Raw genomic sequence first — 20,760 nt, 5'->3', positions numbered from 1 at the left:
GGTTCGCTTCTGGATTCACTGAACATGATTTCTGTTAATTTCCAGGCTAGTGTATTCACATTGTGTAGTGGATTCCTGGGTCAGGATCTCCTTTTCGCAAGTTAGGTTTTGGTGATCTCGAAACTCAATCTTGAATAGATGGATACGTCTCGCTGTATGATTACAGGGTTGTTGTAATCCCTCAATTTCCTTACCTCTTAAAATATTCTTTACTTTTGGATGTAATCGTGAAATATTCTGTGTTCTATTTACTAGGTATCGAGTACAAATAAAACAAAGAAAAAAAAGAAAAATTATTCCTGGTTACATTAGGAATGTGAGTATGGTTGAATTTGGGCTTGATGGGTATGCGATCATATTTCGTTCTTCGGGCGACAGATGTCGCTCTTGTTAAGAAAATTTCAGATTGTCTCACGCAAGTTTGGCAAGTAATAAGTCCTTCGAATTCGGCTGTAAGTCTCAGAAATTCTGGGATGGTTCGTCTTCCCAGTGTGGTAGTTGTCTATTACTTCTTTTTTTCCGTCTTCTGTCAGTACGTCAAGAAACATCTGGGTGAATTTCACGAACATTACTTTGACGTCTTTCAAAATAGATCATGATTATATCAGTAAGCCTGTGGTAAAAATCGTTCCCGAAATATATGCCGTACTTAGTGCGCGGTTGGATGTATTCTGTTATGAAATTTACTGATTCTTCTTCCAGATTATTCTCCAAAAACTCCGCACTGATGCGTGTTTTTGTATTGAACAGCTTGGTTATTTTATTAGGGGGTTTTGGACTATGGTTCACTAGCGACAAAACTAACTGGTTATTGCTGAAGTTCACTGGTGTTTCAATGATAGGTACCGTTAAGATGGTGTACCCCTGTTAGTTCGTTTATATTGTAGCGTTGCTTTCCTCGTCTAATTGTCTGAGTCATCCGTCTCATCAATGTTCACGGTTATGGAATCTGCGTCCGTTGGTTGAGCTCTTGGTTGCAGAGGGTGTCCGTCTGGTCTGCAGAACTGCCTTACTAATTCAGTTATGAAGCGGTCGGTGAACCAGTCTGGGGTCTTTTCGTTTTTTTTTGTTGGGTTCTTCTATTAATTTATCTATATCCACACTTTGCGTCTCCTTCATGTGGAGCTCGTTTCCTTTCCTTTCTTATAGATGATTTCATTGTCGTACACTTCTAACTTCAACCTAATCGGAATCTTCGACTGTACTGAAGAGGATGTTGAACTATCTCGAAAAGGGGTGTTATGCTTAGAATTTTGATCATTCACTGTTGTGTTAGTGTTCTGCATTCAGGCGGTAGTTACAGGTATTACCACAGTTACTTTTGAAAGAATTTTTTAAAAAAATCACTTTTTATTTCGTTTTTCCACTTTACAAACATGTGAATAGAAGTATAACACAATACTGGTTTAACCACTGTGATGTTAATTAACAGTGCACAACAATTATAAAAAAAAAAGTAGCGACTGACTAACTGCAGTAGGGTACAATGATTTTTATAATGTTTGGAAAGGAAGTGCGTGGGTAGTTCATGATAAGGTGATTCTTGGTAATGTAACTCGCGGGTTCTGCGTGGGGAAGTTCTGTGGAAATATGGTTATACATTGCCTCGTGGAAATATTCATAGAGGTTTGACCCAGTTGTTCGTAATGTGAGGGGAGAGGCGGTCTTATGAGGAGTCTTATGATCTAAAAGTGAACGAACTATTAATTCAAAGTGATAGATGAAATTTTTTTTCCAATATTTTATTTTTTCTTGTCCACCTTTTTAAATTAATTTTAAACAAATTTATAGTTAAACTGACGGTAATTAAATTAATTGAATTCAGTATCCTCCAGACCCTCAAGTCTAGATCCGAGAATTGATATTACAATCAATATAAAATTGATAAAAAAATTAATTGATTTATATCTAAAATTTATTTTAGATAATAAAACTTATTTCCACAAATGAGTTAAATAAAATAAAAAGATGATTAGAGAATAGAATGGTTAAAACAGCTTTAAATTCAAATTTGAAGCATAAATTTGTAAAATTTGTTAACAAAAAAAATTGAAAAAAACAGTTGGGAGGAGCTGGAGCAAGGGTAAAAAAAGCCTTAAAATTTTTGGAAAGTTTTATTTTTAATGAACTTATCAGAAAACGTTTTCTCGGTAAACATTTTTCTAATTAACTAATAACTTTTATGTATAATTTTTTTTCTTTAAAAAGTTGTTTGTTCACTCTGAGCTTTTTAATAATAAAAGTTAAAGAATAATGGGATTGAAAAAATAACTGCCATTTCAGTCTAGAAAAATTTATTTTGTCGAGCTATCGACCTAGGGACTAGATCATCTTCAGGGCTAGTTTAGAAAGTAATACTATTACATTTCAGGTTTGGTGTGTCTTCTGTCTTGTCTGTTCATGGACTTGTAATAGTATTACTTTCTAAACTAGCCCTGAAGATGACCTAGTCCCTAGGTCGAAAGCTCGGCAAAATAAATTTTTCTAGACTGAAATGGCAGTTATTTTTTCAATCCCATTGAAACTATGAATCAGTCACCAAAAAGAATGAACAATAGTTAAAGAATAAGTTTACCAAATACTTTTTCCCCTTAATTGTTTTTAAGATGCGCCAACATCTGAATGATTGGCGCCCTAAACCTTTTTCGGGGCACTACCACCAGCCTTTAGACGTGTTCTCTCATTACAGACTGCACCGCCCTTGGCTGCAAAAAGCTCTTGTGAAGGGGAAATCTTAGGTGTGGACAATTGAATTGGAATCTGGGATCTCTCGAGGTATTGGTTATTTCTTTTTTAATGGGTAAAGGCTCAATCTTTTACCTTATGCTTTACTTCATTGAGTTTTTCCTTACTAAAAATTTGGACTAATTACTTCCATGATTAAGAAACCTATTGGTAGGTGTTATGTGTAGAAAACAGCGTAATCAAACCAGTATTCATTTATTTATATTTAATTACTCATTTCGGTAGCCTTTACAAAATGTTTTGTACCCGTTCTTACAGTTTTTTCACTGTTATATATTTAATATCATTCTGTGTATTTCTTAATTGATGTTGGATAATCCCTATTGCATTTTTCTTATATCAGAATAAAAGTTTGAGCACAATAAATTTTAATATGGAAGTAAGAACTGACTAATTTTAAGAAAAAAAGAAAAACAAAAACATTTGAGTACATATTTATATTTTTTATTTCAAGGTTTTTTTTTCTCAAAAAATTCATTTGTGGAGACTCCTGAATAATGTTATAATAATTATATAATTGTCTATTCATGTCTATAAAATATATAAAAGTACAAACTATTTGTTTGGTATGTTTGTCCAAAGTAAAAAAAAAAAAAAATAATCTCATTCAAAAACAAAAATTTTTAGTAATGCTTAATAACAAAATAAATAATTTATAAATATCTTTCTTTTTGAAGATTCGTAGTTAGTGGTAAATTGATGAATAATATTTTTTAATTTTTCGCTTTTGAAGAATGTTATTTAAGTTAGGCTATATTATTTTCATATTTTCCTTTTTATATTCTTCCAAGGCCAAAACCAGTAAAAGCAATTTTCCTTAGTTTCTCTTCTACAATTATACATTAGTTACAGAATTTCAAAATCTATCAGTGCTTTTCTAAGAGTTACTATGAAGTGAACGTTAAGCACTTACATAATTTCACAATTTTAACAAAATTTAGTTTCGAAATTCAGATTTCATGCGATATCAGATTCACTTCTGAAGTTCTTAATGTTGCTGCAAAATGGGAAAGATGTTCATTTTGTTTCAGCTTTTTCTTTTGGGATATTTTTTTTTTTTGTAAAATTTTTAATAATTATGATTTTGCGAAATATATATACGAGTATCTCTATTGTTTCTTTCATTTTTTTGATAAATTTGCAGCTAGGTACTGTAAATAAATGTCTTGGAAACTTTCAAATCAATTAGGAAACTATTTATACTTCATAAAAAAGTAAATTTATGGAACTTGACTTTTTCAATTTTTTTTTAATTTAAATTATACTTAGCTAATTTGTGAAAGATAGATAAAACAAAGCAAAAACTTGAAAAGTAGTCCAGTCAGAAACCCTGGAAAAAAGCTTATATTTTTTGTAAGATAATTAAAATACTGACTTTTTACAATAATATTTATTCCAGGTTTTCAGCAAGAGCTATTTGATAATAACATTGTTTCGAAACGAATTCACTTATGATTTAGTAGCACTAGATTAATGCAAATTAGAGTCGGTGTTTTATGTTGCTCTTATAAACGCAGACTAATAAGTTGGATACCCCCAGTTCGGAGTATAGGCTACTTTTTATTTATTTATTTTTTTTAATGATTTAAGGCGCGTCAACATCTAAGGTTATTGGCGCCCGGAGCTTTTTTCTGTGCACTGCCGGCCTCCGGACAGTGTTGTCTCATTACATACAACACTGGACAGTGAGCTGTAAGAAGCTCCTAGGAAGAGAAAATCTAAGGGTCAGCAGCTGGATTCGAACCCGGAACCTCCGCGTGGGAGTCCAGTGTACGCTAACCGCATAGCTTAATCCCTTCCCACTTTTTATTTGTTTGAAAAAATGTCCATAGTAAAGTTTGTACTTCCATCTCTGAGCAAGTCTCCAAATTTGGTTTTATGCCCTACCAGAAAGTTAATGGTTAGAAAGTTAGTTTCTGTCAGCTGCTTTTTAGGCTGGATTTTGACCTGTTCAAGGCATCTGTGCTGGAATAGGTTTGCACGACGTCGATGTAATATACCAGACTGTTCACCATGATGGCTCAGAAAATAATCTTAAAGTAATATAAAAATGTACTATGTAAAACTAAATCTTCGGTGAGCAGATGTTCTTAAAATTTGGAGTACTCAAAAAACTTTTAAAATCACTTGCCTAGTGTAGCCTTGATTTGCGGATTGTTTTCATGGGATACTTAAAAGTTGCTGACTACTGGAATATGAAATAACTCACTTCCTTTTAGCGAATTTTGGCCATAATTTTGGTATCAGAAGTGTATTAGGAATCAAAACAGAATACCAAATTTTAGTTCTGTGAGATTTTTGTTTTTTTGGGATTACTGACCACACATTCTGGTGCTCAGAACGTATTATAAAAACAAATATTTGTGCGGATCTCAAAGAAGAGATTTTCTTTAAAACCTCGATCCAAAATATTTGACCCGATTGAAACATTTTATCTAAATGGGATTAAGAAGTAGGATTTTACTTTGAACTTGAAGAATCCTATCCTCGTAATACTGCCAAATATCATCAGAATCGGAAATTCGGTCTCATGTTTATTGAGTTACTTATTCATTATTTTAGAGGGAGTCTCGCATTTGTGGGGATTATTCCTCTCTCTAAGAATGTATACTGTCGAGGCTTCCAGAAGAAGTACATTTTTACTTAAAATTTCGAACCGATTTACATTTATTTTAGGAAGATCAGCAGCAATTAGTAAAATGTATTCAAACACCATTATTGCCTGAGTTAAACAAAATTTTTCTCAATATCTGTTTGATCTGGGTTATAGCAATAAATTGCTTTTATAAACAAGGATAAGGCCTTATTTTTAAAGAAAATTTGGGAATCTTACATTTTGTATAGAATTAACGATCAATTCTTTTGCTATTTTCTTATAGAACAATTTTAATAATTTCAACAACAGTATTACAGCGTTATCTCAAGTGTCTTCCTCTAATTTAATTTTAAATTTCTAGAGCGGTTTTCGGGGGTTTTTTTTATGGTTATGTCAATTAAGTTTCAAATTTTGATTTTGTTTAAAATTTAATATCAAATGCTAATTTTTATTTCGTATAACTTTTGTTTCCCTAGATTTAATTAATGATGTCATTTATCAAGTTGTTCTGAAGAAGGCAGTTTAAAAAATGATTTTTTGTTTAACAAAAGTTGAAAACGAATTCAGGCCTTTTCATGTAGCTTTAAGAAAAACTATTATTCTCTTTTGATTATATTTGTTAGAATTTTTTTTTTTAGTGAGGCATACTTTATTTTATCTGTAAGTATCCTTGCATATCTGCCTAACTTTAAAAGATGTGGAGAGGCCTATTAAACATTTGTGTTTGATTTTATAAAAAGTAAGGGCTTGTTATTGTTTATTATTCCCACAAATAATTACCATGTACCACTCTCTCGTTGATTGGGTAGATCTGATTTATGACTTTTTGACATTTATCATAAATGGTTTCAAACAAGACTTGGGTTTTGCTTCTGGAAAATTCTATCAATTTGAAGATCGTTAGCTGGACATTTATTTTGTTTCCTAATTTGATAATTAGGCCCGGCTAATAGCTCATGGTGATAAGTTCTAGGGTTTTTTTTTTTTATCTTTTCAATTCCCAATTAGTTGGGAATTCAGAAAAACTGAACAAGTTTAAATTTCAAAAATGGGTCTCTTGGTGTATATTTGTTAAATGAGGACAATACTATTTAAAAAAGACAAAATAGTTAATAACTTTACAAGTTAAAAGTTTATTTTATTTTTATTTACTTAAATATTTTTGAATTATCCAATCATAATTAAAATATTATTAATGATCACATGTATTTTGATATGCGATTTTATAATTCTTATATCCAGGTATGAATTGTAAGCATTAATATTACGGCCCTTGATTTGCATTTGTCCAAAATTTTTAAAATGCTTTCAAAACTAATCTTTGTGAACTTTTTGAAGTTTACTCAACTGTTTGTCCACGTTAATACAATATTTATCGGTGTAATACAGAATCCCCATATGCCTAATGATTTTTTCTACTGTGAAAGTCGTGATTTCTTTAAAAGAAATTTAAAAGAATATTAAAATAATTACCAGATTAAAGTTTGAAAAATATTTATATTTATTTTTTTAAGTGTTATTTTGTATTATAATTTCTGAAATGAACTTCTTAAGTAATCATACTTTAATTATTTATACATTACTCCATGATGAAATTAGATTTATTTCTTATTATTAATAACTTGTTTAATCCAGACCTTTTCTACATATCATACGGTCTAAAATAATTTTTATATACACATATAATATTTTTATAAATTTTGTTTATTTTATTATTAATTTTGTATTGTAAATATAATTTTGTTTTAAAAATAGAAAAGGAAATGACTAAAAGCATTAGAATATCGAATAGGATATAATTTATTTTTATATTTGGACCTTTTCTAGTCATTGCATCTTTTGTTTTTTTTTTTATTTGAACAATTTACTTCAATTTTATTTATTCTGTTCGAAATACTTGTGAGATTTTGCTGCTGCTGATGTAATTGTAATTGATGTAATGGTTGTAATTGGGAAAACTGTTGTGAACATTATCTTGGTCTGTGTGCCAGTTTAGATTTAGGTTATCTGAGGTTAATCAAATATGATATTGCAAATTAGTGGGCCATATTCGCTTCAAGGAATAAATTAAGACATTCCCAATGAGTGGTGTTGCTGTACAGGGGAATCGAATAGAGCATTATTTGCTGAAAGCGCTTTATTTTCCAGTGATTTTGAATTTTGGAATTTAACCAAATCAATCTTTCCCAGTCTTATTGAAATTTGCTGGATAATGCTGAATTTTGGTCTAAGTTGTGAAGGGGAGCTCCCAGTAGTCCCTTTACAAATAATTGTGATAACTGTTTAAATATCAATGTTAAATGTTTTTTTTTTCCTTCAAACTCGTGAACTCTAGACACACGGTCATTCTGTAATCTAATCTTGTAATCTGGTTTAACCAAGACGATCCCCATGACCAGTGATCAAACTTTTTTTGTCAAAAGGTTACCTAAATTTTATTAAACGTTTGGTACTTTGCATTCCCAAGGACAATAATCTTCAGCAGTTATCCAGTACTGTCAGTTCGTACTCGTATCAGTTTTTCAGTCTTCTACAACATATGTATTGAATATGTACAATATATACAATATTTATTGAAACCTTGAACTATAATGGTTGGCTGTTCGACTTGGAACCCCAATCTCTATCGAATTTATAAAAGGTATTTGTATGTTTTAAATTCATTTTGCTGAAAGCGCTTTATTTTCCAGTGATTTTGAATTTTGGAATTTAACCAAATCAGTCTTTCCCAGTCTTATTGAAATGTACTGGAAAATAACTTTGATTTTATCCGTGGTGGTAGCATCACGCATGTTTTATATTCTTGACCGGATTTGGCTTTCATTCACCGTTAGAATAGACAGTTTGGTGTAGAGATTTCTACTTCACTCATGTTTCCCTGTCGTACTACCTATGTCCGCAAGTGTTGTGCGAGAGGTAAACATAAGTGAAGTATATTAACAAAACTAATTAATTTATCTCTGATGAAAGTCTGAAACTGGGTAGGGATACAGTATACTGTACACATGCCTCCTACGACGAATAAAATCTAAGATATTTTATAACTTTAGTTGCCATCCTCTTAAGCAACAATCTCTTCGTTGTGTCCTTGTACCCTGGTAAGTTCTTTAGTGCCTGAGATTATTCGCCGTGGATTTCTGATATCAAAGCGTTTTTAGTAAAAAAAAAGAAAAAACAAACTATTCTCAGATTATTACAGTAACAAAAACTCACAAGTTATTAGGGAAAACGTCTTGCCTAAATTTGTGTTAATATAATGCTAAAATATGTTGTAAATCCCTGTTTAATTAATGTGTTTTAAGTTTATTAAAAATTATAACATTTTATTTTTATTTACTTGATAATTAGCGCCGTATTATTATGAATATTATAGTAAATTATTAAGATGAAATTGTGTTGTGTTGAGTCCCGAAAACCAAACAACTTTTTATTGTTGTTGGTTTCGTAATGTAGTCTTTTCTAAATGTCTAAGTGTTATATACTGTTGTTAATTTTATGAATGTTTCGCTGTATAAGAGTAACACAGTAAAAAATAATATGAAAATATCATTTATCCATTTTTCCCTGAACTTGATTTATAAGTACTACTTCTTTAATGGCTGTGTATTGAATTTATAAATCACTATTTTACCTATTGTGTTATTTATTTTATATAAATACCATTATATAATAATATAAGTATTATTTGATGTAATTTAAAGAAAATTTACGATAAGAATTATTATCGGGAAATTAAAAAAATATATAATCCTTATATTTTATCGATTTCCATTTTTACTTCTTTTAACAACATAACCTTATCAAAAATTAGCTGAAAAACAGCTTAACTTCAAGGATTGATTCTCTTTTTATGGTTTACTGTAAATGCTTCGATAACAAGTTTAACGCTAAAATTACACAAAAATGATGTTTTACTAGATTTCCTTTACATTCTTTTAAACATTAAACCTAAAAAACACCAAAATTTAACCTTCTATATCTCATTACCTATTACCATTAGAACATTGCAATTTATACGGGTTATACAGCAAATTTTTCACTACAAGACGGAGAAGAATTTATTAAAATCTGAACAATACGAAGAGAGTTTGATAAATTCACTAATAAATACCTGGAATTCATCGATCGCGAAATCGCCGTGATTACTATTCTCGAGCTGAGGTACTAGTAATTTCATAATTAGTTAATCATAAACTGGAGTTGAGAGAAACTGAATTAAAAAGTACTATTTAAAGCAATACTTTTTTCTATTCAAAAGATTTTGGGGCATATTCGTAACTGAAAAAAATTAATTTAACATTTAATTTGAGTTTTGGTCTGGTACTTACGTTATGAATTCTCTTTCATATCAGTAATGGTAATTGAAATAAAAGAAAATTTTCGGAAAACGACATCCAGAGAAAAAAAAAAATGTAAATGATGAAAAGATGAAAAAGATTTTTCCGTTACAGGAAAGCAAGTTTTATAAAAATATATAATAAATAAAATTAAAAAACATAGCGAAAAGTTGTAATTTTGGTTTCGAAAATGGGCTATCGGCAAAGAAGAAGAAAGTTTTAAAGAAACTTTTTAATAATCAACCATGAATTTCGATAACACATTGTTGATCAAACCATAAAAACGTTAGATAGTAATTTAGTTGCCTTTAGAGATACATACAGTGACTTACAAAAGTTTTCATACACAATCTTATTTCCAGAAAAATGCGGTTGAGAAAATTAGAGGAAAAATTGTTTAGCGAAAAAAATTAATTATAAACAAAATGTTGACTATTCAAATTCAAACTCTTTATGATTGCCTTAAGCTGGAATTAAACTTATATCTTCATTTCAAAAATTACCTAATGACCTAAATCTTCCCAGTCAGTAATCTAAAGTTGACCCTCCTTGGCATTAAGACTAATCGTGATGTCTTGGCAATTTGACAGTGATCTATTATACTTTTGAATTAGTTGTACAACTTCTTAAATTATAACTTTGATTAAGTAGTTACTGTAATTATTTAGTGCTCAATATATTAACATATTTACCGTATCTATTTTTTTCATAAAGCTAAAACTTTAATTCCTTTTGTGTGAAAAACAGGTATTTTTAACTTTACCGCTTAATTGTAAAGTATTTTATTCCCATAATGTGATATTTTTCTAACCAGATTTATAAAGTTTAATAGCTGATTTCAATACTACGTTTTATTTTATATTTGGGAAAGAATATTTGAACAAAATTATAGGACAATGTTTTTTAATCTGACTACAGCAGTGATTAATGATTGGTGCCAATAAGTGATTACGAATTATTTTATCACCCTACATTATAATTAGTATCTGTCTAACTGTGTGTGTATTTCATCAGTTTGAAAGGAATTGAGGTAAGTAATCAATTTTTAGTTCTACCAATCATAAGTGTTCCAGTTCAATCCTATTTGCTATCTCTTAGAGTATCATAAATATTGCATTGTATTAGAAATATTTTTGTAGTAACAGTTCATAGCTTAGCAATAATTTTAAGAAACTTCGTTTTTACTTTTTAGAAATTCACCTGACAAATGAAAACTCTTTGATTTGTTTAAGTGGTGAAGGGCTAAAGGATAAAAGGTAATTTCATTGCCTTAATTTTTAAATTGCCGAGAGAAAGATAATTTATTTTTTCTGTTGCTGATCTAGAATGGTAGACTTAACTTGGCCTATCCCACTGACTCATTGATAAATGATCAATAAATTTTATACTGGAGCTGGAGTGAGATGTAAAAAGTCATTTAACGGTTGTGTGAAAAATACTGAAATTGTGCCAATACTAATCCTATACATGTATGATTTCAAAAATAACTTTAGCCAATTTTGAAATCAACAATGGTTACATTATATATGCAACTACTTATGAATGTTTTAATTTATAATTACTACATAAAGCTCATATTAATAAAATCCTTTTTAGTGGTTAATATTTTTCTATCATTTAAGTTTACTTTACTTTAAAAAAAGAATGTTTAAAAAAAATTTTTTTTGATCATGTTTTGTACCATTCGTTAATAATCTCGCACTAGTTGTTACTTATTGTTACGAGACTTTTTTTTTTCATCTTCTTATCGTAAAAAACTTTAATTACTTTTCTTAATTACTTTATTAAATTGAGAGGAAATTGCAAAAACTGTAACGTCACATATGTACACTTATTTGTGCAAATTCATATATTTGTGTATAATCATACATACAACGAAATAAAATGGTTTTACAGCTTTGTTTTTTCAGGATGTGTGAAGTACTTCGTTTGGAAAGGTTGGTCGAGCGCACCCCTTGGGGATTTAGAGTGACTGGAGGCTACGATTTTGGAACTCCTCTAAGTGTGGTTAAGGTGCTTGTTTTTTTCACGATTATTATTATTATTATTTTACAATAACAGTACAAGTTTTATGTGCTATTCACCAACATCAAGCGCCTCTTATTTAATCTATTATTCATATGCGGGTGAAATGTCCTTCATCTACAAAGGATTTTCTTCTAATTTTAAACTTGATTTTAATCTCTTTATTCAATGCAAGTAAGGCGTGAGGTATTTTTTCTTGGTAGTCTGTCCAGAGGAATTCCTTTTAATCAAGATTTAAAAGAAAGTTTCAGAAACTATTAAAACAATTCAATTCACATTTGTGCACTTCAATTGCTGCTTCAATAATTTTTACAAAAAAAAATATGAATGTCGAAGATATATTCATTGTATTTTTTGAACAACTGATTGAAATAAAGAATTCCATTTTTATAAGAACAATAAATAAATAAAACAAGTATAAGTCAATTAATTGACATTTTTTAAGAAAGTGGAAACGTAGAGCGGAAGTAACAGGATTTAGATATTTCAGATAATCTAACTTGGCCGGAACGTTCGTCAAATTTACTTATAATACCAAAACTGACGGTTCGATATTCAGTTTTTTATGTCCACTACAGGTCATAAAAATCTTTAATGTTTTCTAGAATTCAAGGAGAGAATAATGCATTTCTAGGCTGAATGTTTTGACAATCGCATTTTTTGGACAATGCTAAACAAAAAATGCTTTTGAGATTGTAAAAACCTAAAAATCCTGTACATAAGAGGGATAACTTATTCTTTTTCTCTTCTCTTATTTGTGTAAAAGAAGTTCCATCTTTCTTTTTCTATTGAAATTAAAAATTTGAATAAAAAAGATATTTGGTATGAAAATAGGATGAATTTGCAGCTAACATAAATGCGCATAAAATATACATACATGTTTGCATGTTATTGCAAATGGAAACTCTTTTAATATAAATACTATACAAATTAGAAATTTTAAAGTCTTGTGTCTCCTGAATAAATTTTGCAGTATAAGTTTAAAGCCGAAATTTTTCATTATTTACACAATTTTTTATTTTTGGTGTGTTACTCATATAGGCAGTTCTAGTATTAATTAATATTAATAGTAAAGAGAGATTTATATACAAGTTTGTTTTATTCGTTAAAAATAGTTTACCTAAAACTTCGTATTAGAGAATATTTAGCATTTTCCTTGTCCTGCTATTTTTTGGCCTTTCGAAATTCTGCACTATATTTATGCAATTTATTTTATAAGCTTAAAATTTAACTGATAATTTTCTTATTTTTTTTACTGAGAGGATACCATTCTTTTATTTATATATACCTTCTTTCTTCAAAATTGATCGGATTTTTACATAACGAATTCTCAGTTTAACTAGAAAATGTCCCTTTATAAGTTGATCTTTATTTAAAGGTAACTGGAGGCAGCATTGCTGCACATAGTGGCGTAAAAGTGGGAGATATAATTGTTGAAATTAATGGACAATCAACTAAACATTTTATACATACAGATGCCCAAAATTTTATTGGAATCTCAGGAAACCACTTAACTCTTACTATATTAAGGTAAATTAATAACATCCCGTTAGAATTCTTAGTAACACATTAGTTTTGACAAGTGTTGTAAAATTGTCTACTTTGTAGAGGCAGTTTGGTTACACCTCCTGTAACGCCTCTCCGAGGAAGGGTGAGTAAATAGAATAACAAAATTGAAACAGAATCACTAATGTTTATTTTATTTTTTTCATTTGTTTATTTATTTTGCACCTGTAGTTAATTATTGTACAATAAGCAAAAAAAGATTAGGGTAAGGAAATGGTGCAAATAAATACTCACGTATAATATACGAGTATAATATACATAAACACATGCGAACATGCATGTGCACCCAGAGACATGAGTGGAATGAAAGACTTCCATTCAGTGATGGAAGCGGTTAGTTGGCTAATTTGGCAAGCTTACACAGCAACCATCCTAGGAGATTGGCGTTGTGTTGAGATTGTCGCGTGGCCACCTCCGCAAAATATTAACTAATTTTAATTTTTAATAGACACCTTCATTTGAAAATGAAGATGAAGTTAACACACAAGTTGAATTGAATGCGCATCTTCTCCATAACCGTTTAGAAAGTTCAGTAAATTCGGAGTACCAAGAAGAGATCTGTAATAGCCTTTATGAGGCACCCACTGTGCATGAAAACTTGGGTATGAAACCAGTTGTTACAAAAACTTTGCAAAGTCATGAAGGTATAATACATTTTATCAATTTTACTTGCTTTGAATGTATTAAATTTGTAATTTAGTGAAAATGTGTATTTGTTTTGTTTAATTCTGCAATTATAGGCGAAGATTTGAATCAAGATGTTTCTGAAATCGAGCTTGATGAATTGCTTACTGGAAATGAAGAAGTTTTGGATGAAGGAGTATTAGGGTAAGCTTCAATCTTAATTTCAAAAATTAAAATAACACAATGTCATATTGATTACATTTATTAATTTTATGAAAATTATTTAATTCTGAAAGTTACAGAATTTGATTCAGTCTTTAAAGCTTTAATAAAAATTAAGTTAGATGGGTGTTTCTGACATTAACCAATTAAGTATCATTTTTGCAACAATTTTTGTTTTATAATTGGGTTAGATTATTACTATCATTTTGTAATTTAAGTCGAGCCCACATTTGAAGCCATTGGCGCCCTGAGGTTTTTTTAGTGCTCTGCCTGTTTCCAACAGTGTTTTGCCGTTGTGGATAACACTGTCCATCACCTTTCAATGAGCCGAAGACCCTCCTGCAAAGAGAAAGTAAGGATAGACGAATAGTGATCTCAAACTCGGGATTTCAATGTGGGAAACTCAGTTGACTAAGCAATGAGCTAACACCTTCCCTTAAATTATTCTATTATGTTATCAGTATTGTTAAGAAAGTCCAAGATCTGAGATCAATGGTGGAGAAACCTTCTAGTGCAGAAGTACACTCCTTCACGTCTTACATCACAGAAATCAAATACACTTTTCAGATACCTACTCTCTGTAAAAAAAAAATGCAGCTACATGGGGAAATGTATAATGTTGCTGTTGAACTTTTGTTATCTTTAATCATGATTTTTTTAATTTTATCTATTTTCTGTTTTTTAGAATAAATTTTAAAAAGTATTTGCCAAAAGTTGATTTCATAAGGCAGTCTGAAGTTTTTAAGGTAAGTTTTAACTTTTCTTCTAAAGTAATGAAAAGATTGGAAAAATGTATGTGATTACATAAGATATGTGATTGAGACTAAACATTTCTGCTTTTCACACCTGATACATTCTGGATCAGAAATTATTTTTTTATTCTCTCTCTTTCTCTTGATAACTTCTTTGTTAACTTTCTTGAACTGCTATTTGTAAGTTCACAACATCATTTTCAATTTTCTACTGCATTTACAACTTGTTTCGTTGCAAATGTTCTAGTTATCCCATGTACCAATATGTTCTTTTAATTCAACCGACTGTTTCAATATTAATCTATCCGGTTATTGTTTAATCACTTGACTATTAACATTTTACTATTACCCTGACCTAAAAATGGTACATGAAAACTCGTCCTTAACAGAATCTCCAAACTGGAGGAATGAAGTTCTTTTTCGGGATTCTCTTCTAGATGAGTGATTCCATCACAGTTATGTAGTCTCATTTTTCCGTTGTCATTCTGTCGTAATGCAAAAGCAATGGTTAGCTCGGGGTTATCCAGTAATGGGAATTTTTACCCACAACTAGTCTTTAAGGCTAACTTGGGTCACTTCGTATTCAGACTTCTGCGGCAGTGAAGGTATGCGGCAAATTTACTAACAAAATTACTATTTATTTCCTGATTTTCTGAAAATGAAAATAAAAAGTAAAACTTGTTCCATACTCAATAACTTCCAAAAATTTAGGGTTTTTTTTTGTCTCCCATTAATTTGTATTAATATAACACTTTCTTTTAAATTTGTGCCTTATTTCTCAATACAACAACTCATGCCTTTATGCTCATTTATATTTTCTTGCTGCTATCAATATAAAAGAGTTATAAAAGAATCGATAAAACCTGCTAATAAAATAGTAAAGACTTGTAAAAAGTATTAAACATTTTATCTTTATTTTTGATATACTGTGTTTAGTTTCTTCAAAATGAAAATACGAAGAAGGAAATTCCAGAACAAGTACAACTGGAGAAAGAGCCTACAAAACGTTTTTCTACTTTTCTTCAGAAGCCTAAACCTCCACCACCGAAACCTCAAGGACCACTTTGGCATTACCCTAAAGCCCCCAGATACCTTCCAAGAGAGGTAAATAACAAACCCGAAGAACCACGCAGAAGGGTAAAGGTGAAAATAGTTTTTTTATTTCTTACCTTCCAATTGCGTTAACTAATGAAGTGTTTACTAAACAATAGCCAGTTTTTTGTTGCATACATTTAGTAATTTTTTTAACTTTATTTTTTTTTAGCGTGATTCCTGTCATACAGTACTTTGGTTATTTCTGGGAGAATCTGGTGAACATGTTGTCGATGAACGTTGGGGTAGCGTGGAAGAAGAAAGAATTAATTTAAGTAGATGTGAAATGAGGGAAGAGGATTCAGTTTCGGTAACAAGTAGTTTGGCAACTGGGCAAAGTGGTAGAGATAGTCGGTTGGATAAACACGAAGAGGTTGTATCTAATGTCCAAAACGTTGAGATTTCTGGTAAGAAACTTGAAGAGATTCAAGAAAATAATAAGGAGCAAACTTTGGAAACCAGTCAACATGCAGAATACATTAATGGCGACATTGAAAGTAAATTGGAAAATAATAAGACTGAAGTAATTTCGGAGGAGCAATCGAGTAAGGTATGGTATAATTATTACTAAAAAAGATAAAATCAAATTACTTTAACAGGAACGGTTCCACAAAAATTTTGTTGGGACACTTTTTTACTTAAACTTAATTTTTTTAAGTACTAGAAGCTCTTACAGTCCATTGTCTAATTTGAACAGTATTAACAGTGACGAGAGAACAGTGTCCATATAGGACTCTAGATGCCAATGGGGATAGCGATTTTTGAGATAACTATTAATTGCTTAATAATTGAAAATGCGAATTCGAATTCTTAATTTATCTATGCCATTGAATGAAATCATTCAAATTCTTAATTATAATTTTCTAATCGAAATTTTGCTGAAATGTATAATAAGTTTTAATTTCATAAGAAGCACGAATTTTGTAAGAAGTATCCTAAGAAATGTTTCTTCTTTAATTTTGTCTGCACAACTTTCATTTAATAATGGTGGTGATTTTTTCCAGTTCATTTCGGAGGATATGAATCAGATTGATAAATTAGATTATAAACAACAAAGTGAATTCGATGTTAAAAAACAGAAAAATAAAGAAGTTTTCTCTAAACAAATAGCTGAGATACAAGCACAAATATCTGCCCTAGAAATACAGGCACCAACTGATCTACAAACTCAGTTAATTTCAATACAAAAACAATTGTCAAAAATTGTTGATGTTAAATCAGTTCAGATGTCCTCCAACAGAGAGGAAAAAGTTGAGGTTAGTGAACAATTTATAACTTATTTTATTCAATTGCCAATATTCATTCATATACTTTTAAATATTATATTTTAGGAACATAGCGAAAAAAAAGAGTATTATAGAGATGAGAGAACCAAAGTAGAAGAAGAAAATAAGTGTCTCTCTGAACAATCAGAAAATTATTGTGAATATATTTTTGATTGTGAAGCTAAACTTAATAGAACAGACTCATGTGACGAAACTCAATCATCTTCAGAAAGGGGTTCTCCAATTAATGAATCAGATAATGAAAAATACCAAGATTATAGAGATGAATCAGAAAACATTGAGGAAATTGGAGTAAATGATGAATTTATTGAAGGATTTAAGGTAATAACTCAAAAGCAGATTTTACTTCCTTCTACTTTGTAAATTTCGTTCTTTTCAAGTTGATTCTGCAGTTACTTTCCCATAAATGTTACTACTGTGAGATTTTGAAGTTCTTCTAGCAACTTTAAAGAATGCCTAGAGTGTATGTGGCATAATTATGTCAAAAACCTACGGAAAATTTCATGTTAATAATATTTTAATAACTGAGGAGAAAACGAATTTGATAACAAATTTTGAAATTCGCGGATTTATTTAAATATTTGTTTACACAATTATTTGAAAATAGGGAGTAAAATTTAACTTTTGAATTTAGTTTTTACAGTGTCTTTATTGCGATTGTATGTGTTTTTTTTAATTCGAATAATAAAATAAAATCTTGGGATTATTTTGTGATAATTGATGTTAGAAAGGAGAATATGAAATTTGCGAAGCACCTCCTGCACATTCTCCTCAGACCAAGAAGGTACCCGCTCACCCAATAACACCACAGATGCGTCCAATAGTACTCCCTGGAGGCAGAATGTGGCGACAACCTAAGGATGCTTGTCATGATGATTTTTATCAAGGTATTTTAGTCGCGCAAGCAGAAGTAATGGTGGGGAACACTGGAGGGTAATGTTCTTTATATAAATTTCTGTACCTCGGAGGGAAAAGGCACCATGTCCATTTTTTTCGATTTTCAGATTTTGGCATCATTTTACAAATTTTTTGTTGCTCTTTCTACAGGTGTAAAGCACTATGTCCTATGTTTACTATTAAGCGATTTATGTATTTTTAAAAAGCGCTATGATACTTCATTGCTTAAGGGTAAAAGGCACTACATGGGCATACATTTTTTTCACAATGGAGATCAAAATAAAATATTTTAAAATATGGGAGGTTAAGTGGCCATACCAACTGTAATAATTATGGTGAGAAGTACAGGAAAGAGTACAACCGGAAAAGTGGAACAAAAAATGAATTTGGAAAAATATCTTTATTTGGCTCCCCTGTAAAATTTACTTTTTGTGACATGGTGCCTTTTCCCTCCGAGGTACAGATTTAGTAACCTCACAATGAAAAAACAAAATTGTCAGAGGTAATAAAATCTTATGTTGTTACAGTGTTCATTTCACTAAATATGTGCCACCTAAATTCGACATGTCTCAATCAGCTGTATATAAGCTCGTACATGAAATAGAAGACAAAACTAGAGCGAACGAAAAGGAGAAAGAATCTGCTTACTACAACACCCCCGTAAGTAGAGCAACAATTCACATTACTATTACTGAATCAATTTTTACTTTAAGGCATGAAAAATTCATGGCATTTTAAGGCATATAAATGATCTCAGATCACTGGCGCCGATTCTGTGCTAGTGCATTCATGTTCTTTTCTGGTTTATCGCTAGACTTGGATATCAATCAATTCAAAAATGAGCAAAATCTTGAAGCTTCAGACAAGTTCCGTTATAAACTGTATTAAAAAATATTTCCATATAATAGTTTTTATGGAAGAGTGCTGTACATCTTTTTTGGAATAGAATAAATTTAGAGTTTGGAAAAGAATAAATATTTAGTATATATAATAAATTAATATATAAATTACTGATCAACCGGTGAAAATTAAATGTCCACTAAATTGAATATTTCTACATCTACAACAAGAAAATGTAAACAAAAACAACAAAGTTTTTTTTTTCAGTAAAGTAGAAGAGCTTACTATCTTAAGATAAAATAATTATTTGATTATTTCTTACTTTTCTTATTTATTTAACGACTTTGATAAATTAGTGGGTGTTTTTTATTTGTAGTCACAGAATTAATTTTTATTTTTAGATTGGCAAACGTCACTTTTATGCTGCAAGTCTTAAGAAACCTGTAAGTACAATTTAAAAATAATGTATTATATTATGTAAATATTGTAAAGAAAAATAATTCAGTAGTTTCATTTATGCATGTTTTTTTAAATTTTCGCAATTTTTTAAAACTATTTCAAAACTGCACTATCAATTTATTGATTCATCTTATTGTTTTAACAAAACTTTGTCTTTACCATATTTTAAATTCAGTTAAAAAGAATAAGAAATTGATTTTAAAATGTTTAATTACACTTAAAAATGTATTTTATTCTTGCAGGATCCAGTTGGCGGAGTTGACTTACAGTTGTAGAGTATTTCTAAAAATTCATGTGCGTAATAATTTATACTTGCAGCATTTTTTAAAACTAATTTCTAATATTCAGTTGATTCTGTTATGCTAAAAATAATATTTTTACAGTTAAAGATTAGAATTCAATTTGTACATATCAATTTTTTCCTTAAGTATCATTTCTGCTCTAATAAAAAAGTGTTACTTCTTCAATTAGGCATTTTTATCTCGTCCAATTTATTACATAATAACCATCCAGTAATTATCATGGGTTTTTTTCGTCATATCTCAATAATTAGATAGATCCGTTTTACATTCTCTTTCCTCTTTTAATGAGAATTATGGAAGTAAAAGCTAGCGTTTTCGTGAAATTTTTTAATACAATTAAGGTCAATCAATGTTCGAAATCTAACCTTTTTTGCTTAAAACCGTTTTTAGTAAAATCTAATTACCAATCTTTAATCTCTCTAATTTCTAATCTTTCCGGAGGCTTCCCTTATAAATGTCATTTCTGTTTTGTGTGCGGTTTTTCCTGCTATCTACCATCAACTTATTAAAAACTAATTAGTTAATTAGTGTAAATGTAATTAGATCCTTAGGATATGCACATACCAAAAACATAATTTTATTACTAAAATACAAGTTTGCTGAAATTACAAATACAAATTGGTCTCGTGACTTTGGACATTTTAGTGAGAAGTATTGCAATTGACTACCTTGAAAGAGACCGCAATAACATTGTTAAATGCATAACAAACTAATTAAAACGTCATTTCTAGTGACCAAAGCACTAGATAGAAATCTAAAATCCTGGCTTTATCATTTTATCGAAGTATATTCATCTAAAATGAAATCGTAATTTGTACACTGTTTTTTTTTTTTTTTTTTTTTTTTTTTTTTTTTTTTTTTTTTTTTTTTTTTTTTTTTTTTTTTTTTTTGGCGCATCAACAGCTGAGGTCATTAGCGCCCGGAGCTTTTTCCAGTGCACTGCCGGCCTCCGGACAGTGTTCTCTCGTTACAGACAACACTGTCCATCACCGGACAGTGAGCTGTAAGAAGCTCCTA

At 30.0% G+C, this 20,760-nt stretch overlaps 1 protein-coding gene across 5 annotated transcripts; it reads left to right on the top strand.

The window, feature by feature from the left end:
• The first annotated feature begins 10,443 nt into the window (after positions 1-10,443).
• On the top strand, positions 10,444-20,054 carry LOC141458433 (uncharacterized). Of its 5 annotated transcripts, none has more exons than XM_074136414.1 (16): positions 10,444-10,708; positions 10,871-10,934; positions 11,575-11,691; positions 13,082-13,233; positions 13,312-13,354; positions 13,718-13,913; positions 14,010-14,097; positions 14,801-14,861; positions 15,804-16,010; positions 16,132-16,509; positions 16,964-17,215; positions 17,291-17,566; positions 17,973-18,178; positions 18,670-18,802; positions 19,384-19,425; positions 19,684-20,051. In XM_074136414.1, exons 3-16 carry the CDS (start codon positions 11,590-11,592, stop codon positions 19,714-19,716), a joined length of 2,169 nt encoding a protein of 722 aa, XP_073992515.1. In that variant the 5' UTR covers positions 10,444-10,708; positions 10,871-10,934; positions 11,575-11,589; the 3' UTR covers positions 19,717-20,051. The 5 variants fall into 5 exon arrangements, with proteins under 5 accessions (XP_073992515.1, XP_073992511.1, XP_073992505.1 ...); XM_074136410.1 differs by having other exon boundaries at positions 10,624-10,708; positions 11,589-11,691; positions 19,684-19,875; XM_074136404.1 differs by lacking the exons at positions 10,444-10,708; positions 10,871-10,934 and having other exon boundaries at positions 11,400-11,691; positions 15,804-16,004; positions 19,684-20,054.
• The last annotated feature ends 706 nt before the right edge of the window (positions 20,055-20,760 follow it).

The sequence above is a fragment of the Rhodnius prolixus genome, unplaced genomic scaffold (genome assembly GCF_049639745.1).
Source record: "Rhodnius prolixus isolate KJV_2025 unplaced genomic scaffold, Rpr scaffold_1, whole genome shotgun sequence".
Lineage (NCBI taxonomy): Eukaryota > Metazoa > Arthropoda > Insecta > Hemiptera > Reduviidae > Rhodnius > Rhodnius prolixus.
This window is presented reverse-complemented; position numbering and strand designations above follow the sequence as displayed.

Bases quoted from the DNA above. Each gene is read 5' to 3' on its own strand.
- LOC141458433 (XM_074136395.1), top strand. From the start codon at position 11,563: ATGGTTTTACAGCTTTGTTTTTTCAGGATGTGTGAAGTACTTCGTTTG. The intron at 16,011-16,131 runs GTGAAAATAGTT...ATTTTTTTTTAG, and splicing joins AACCACGCAGAAGGGTAAAG to CGTGATTCCTGTCATACAGT. The intron at 17,216-17,290 runs GTTAGTGAACAA...ATTATATTTTAG, and splicing joins ACAGAGAGGAAAAAGTTGAG to GAACATAGCGAAAAAAAAGA.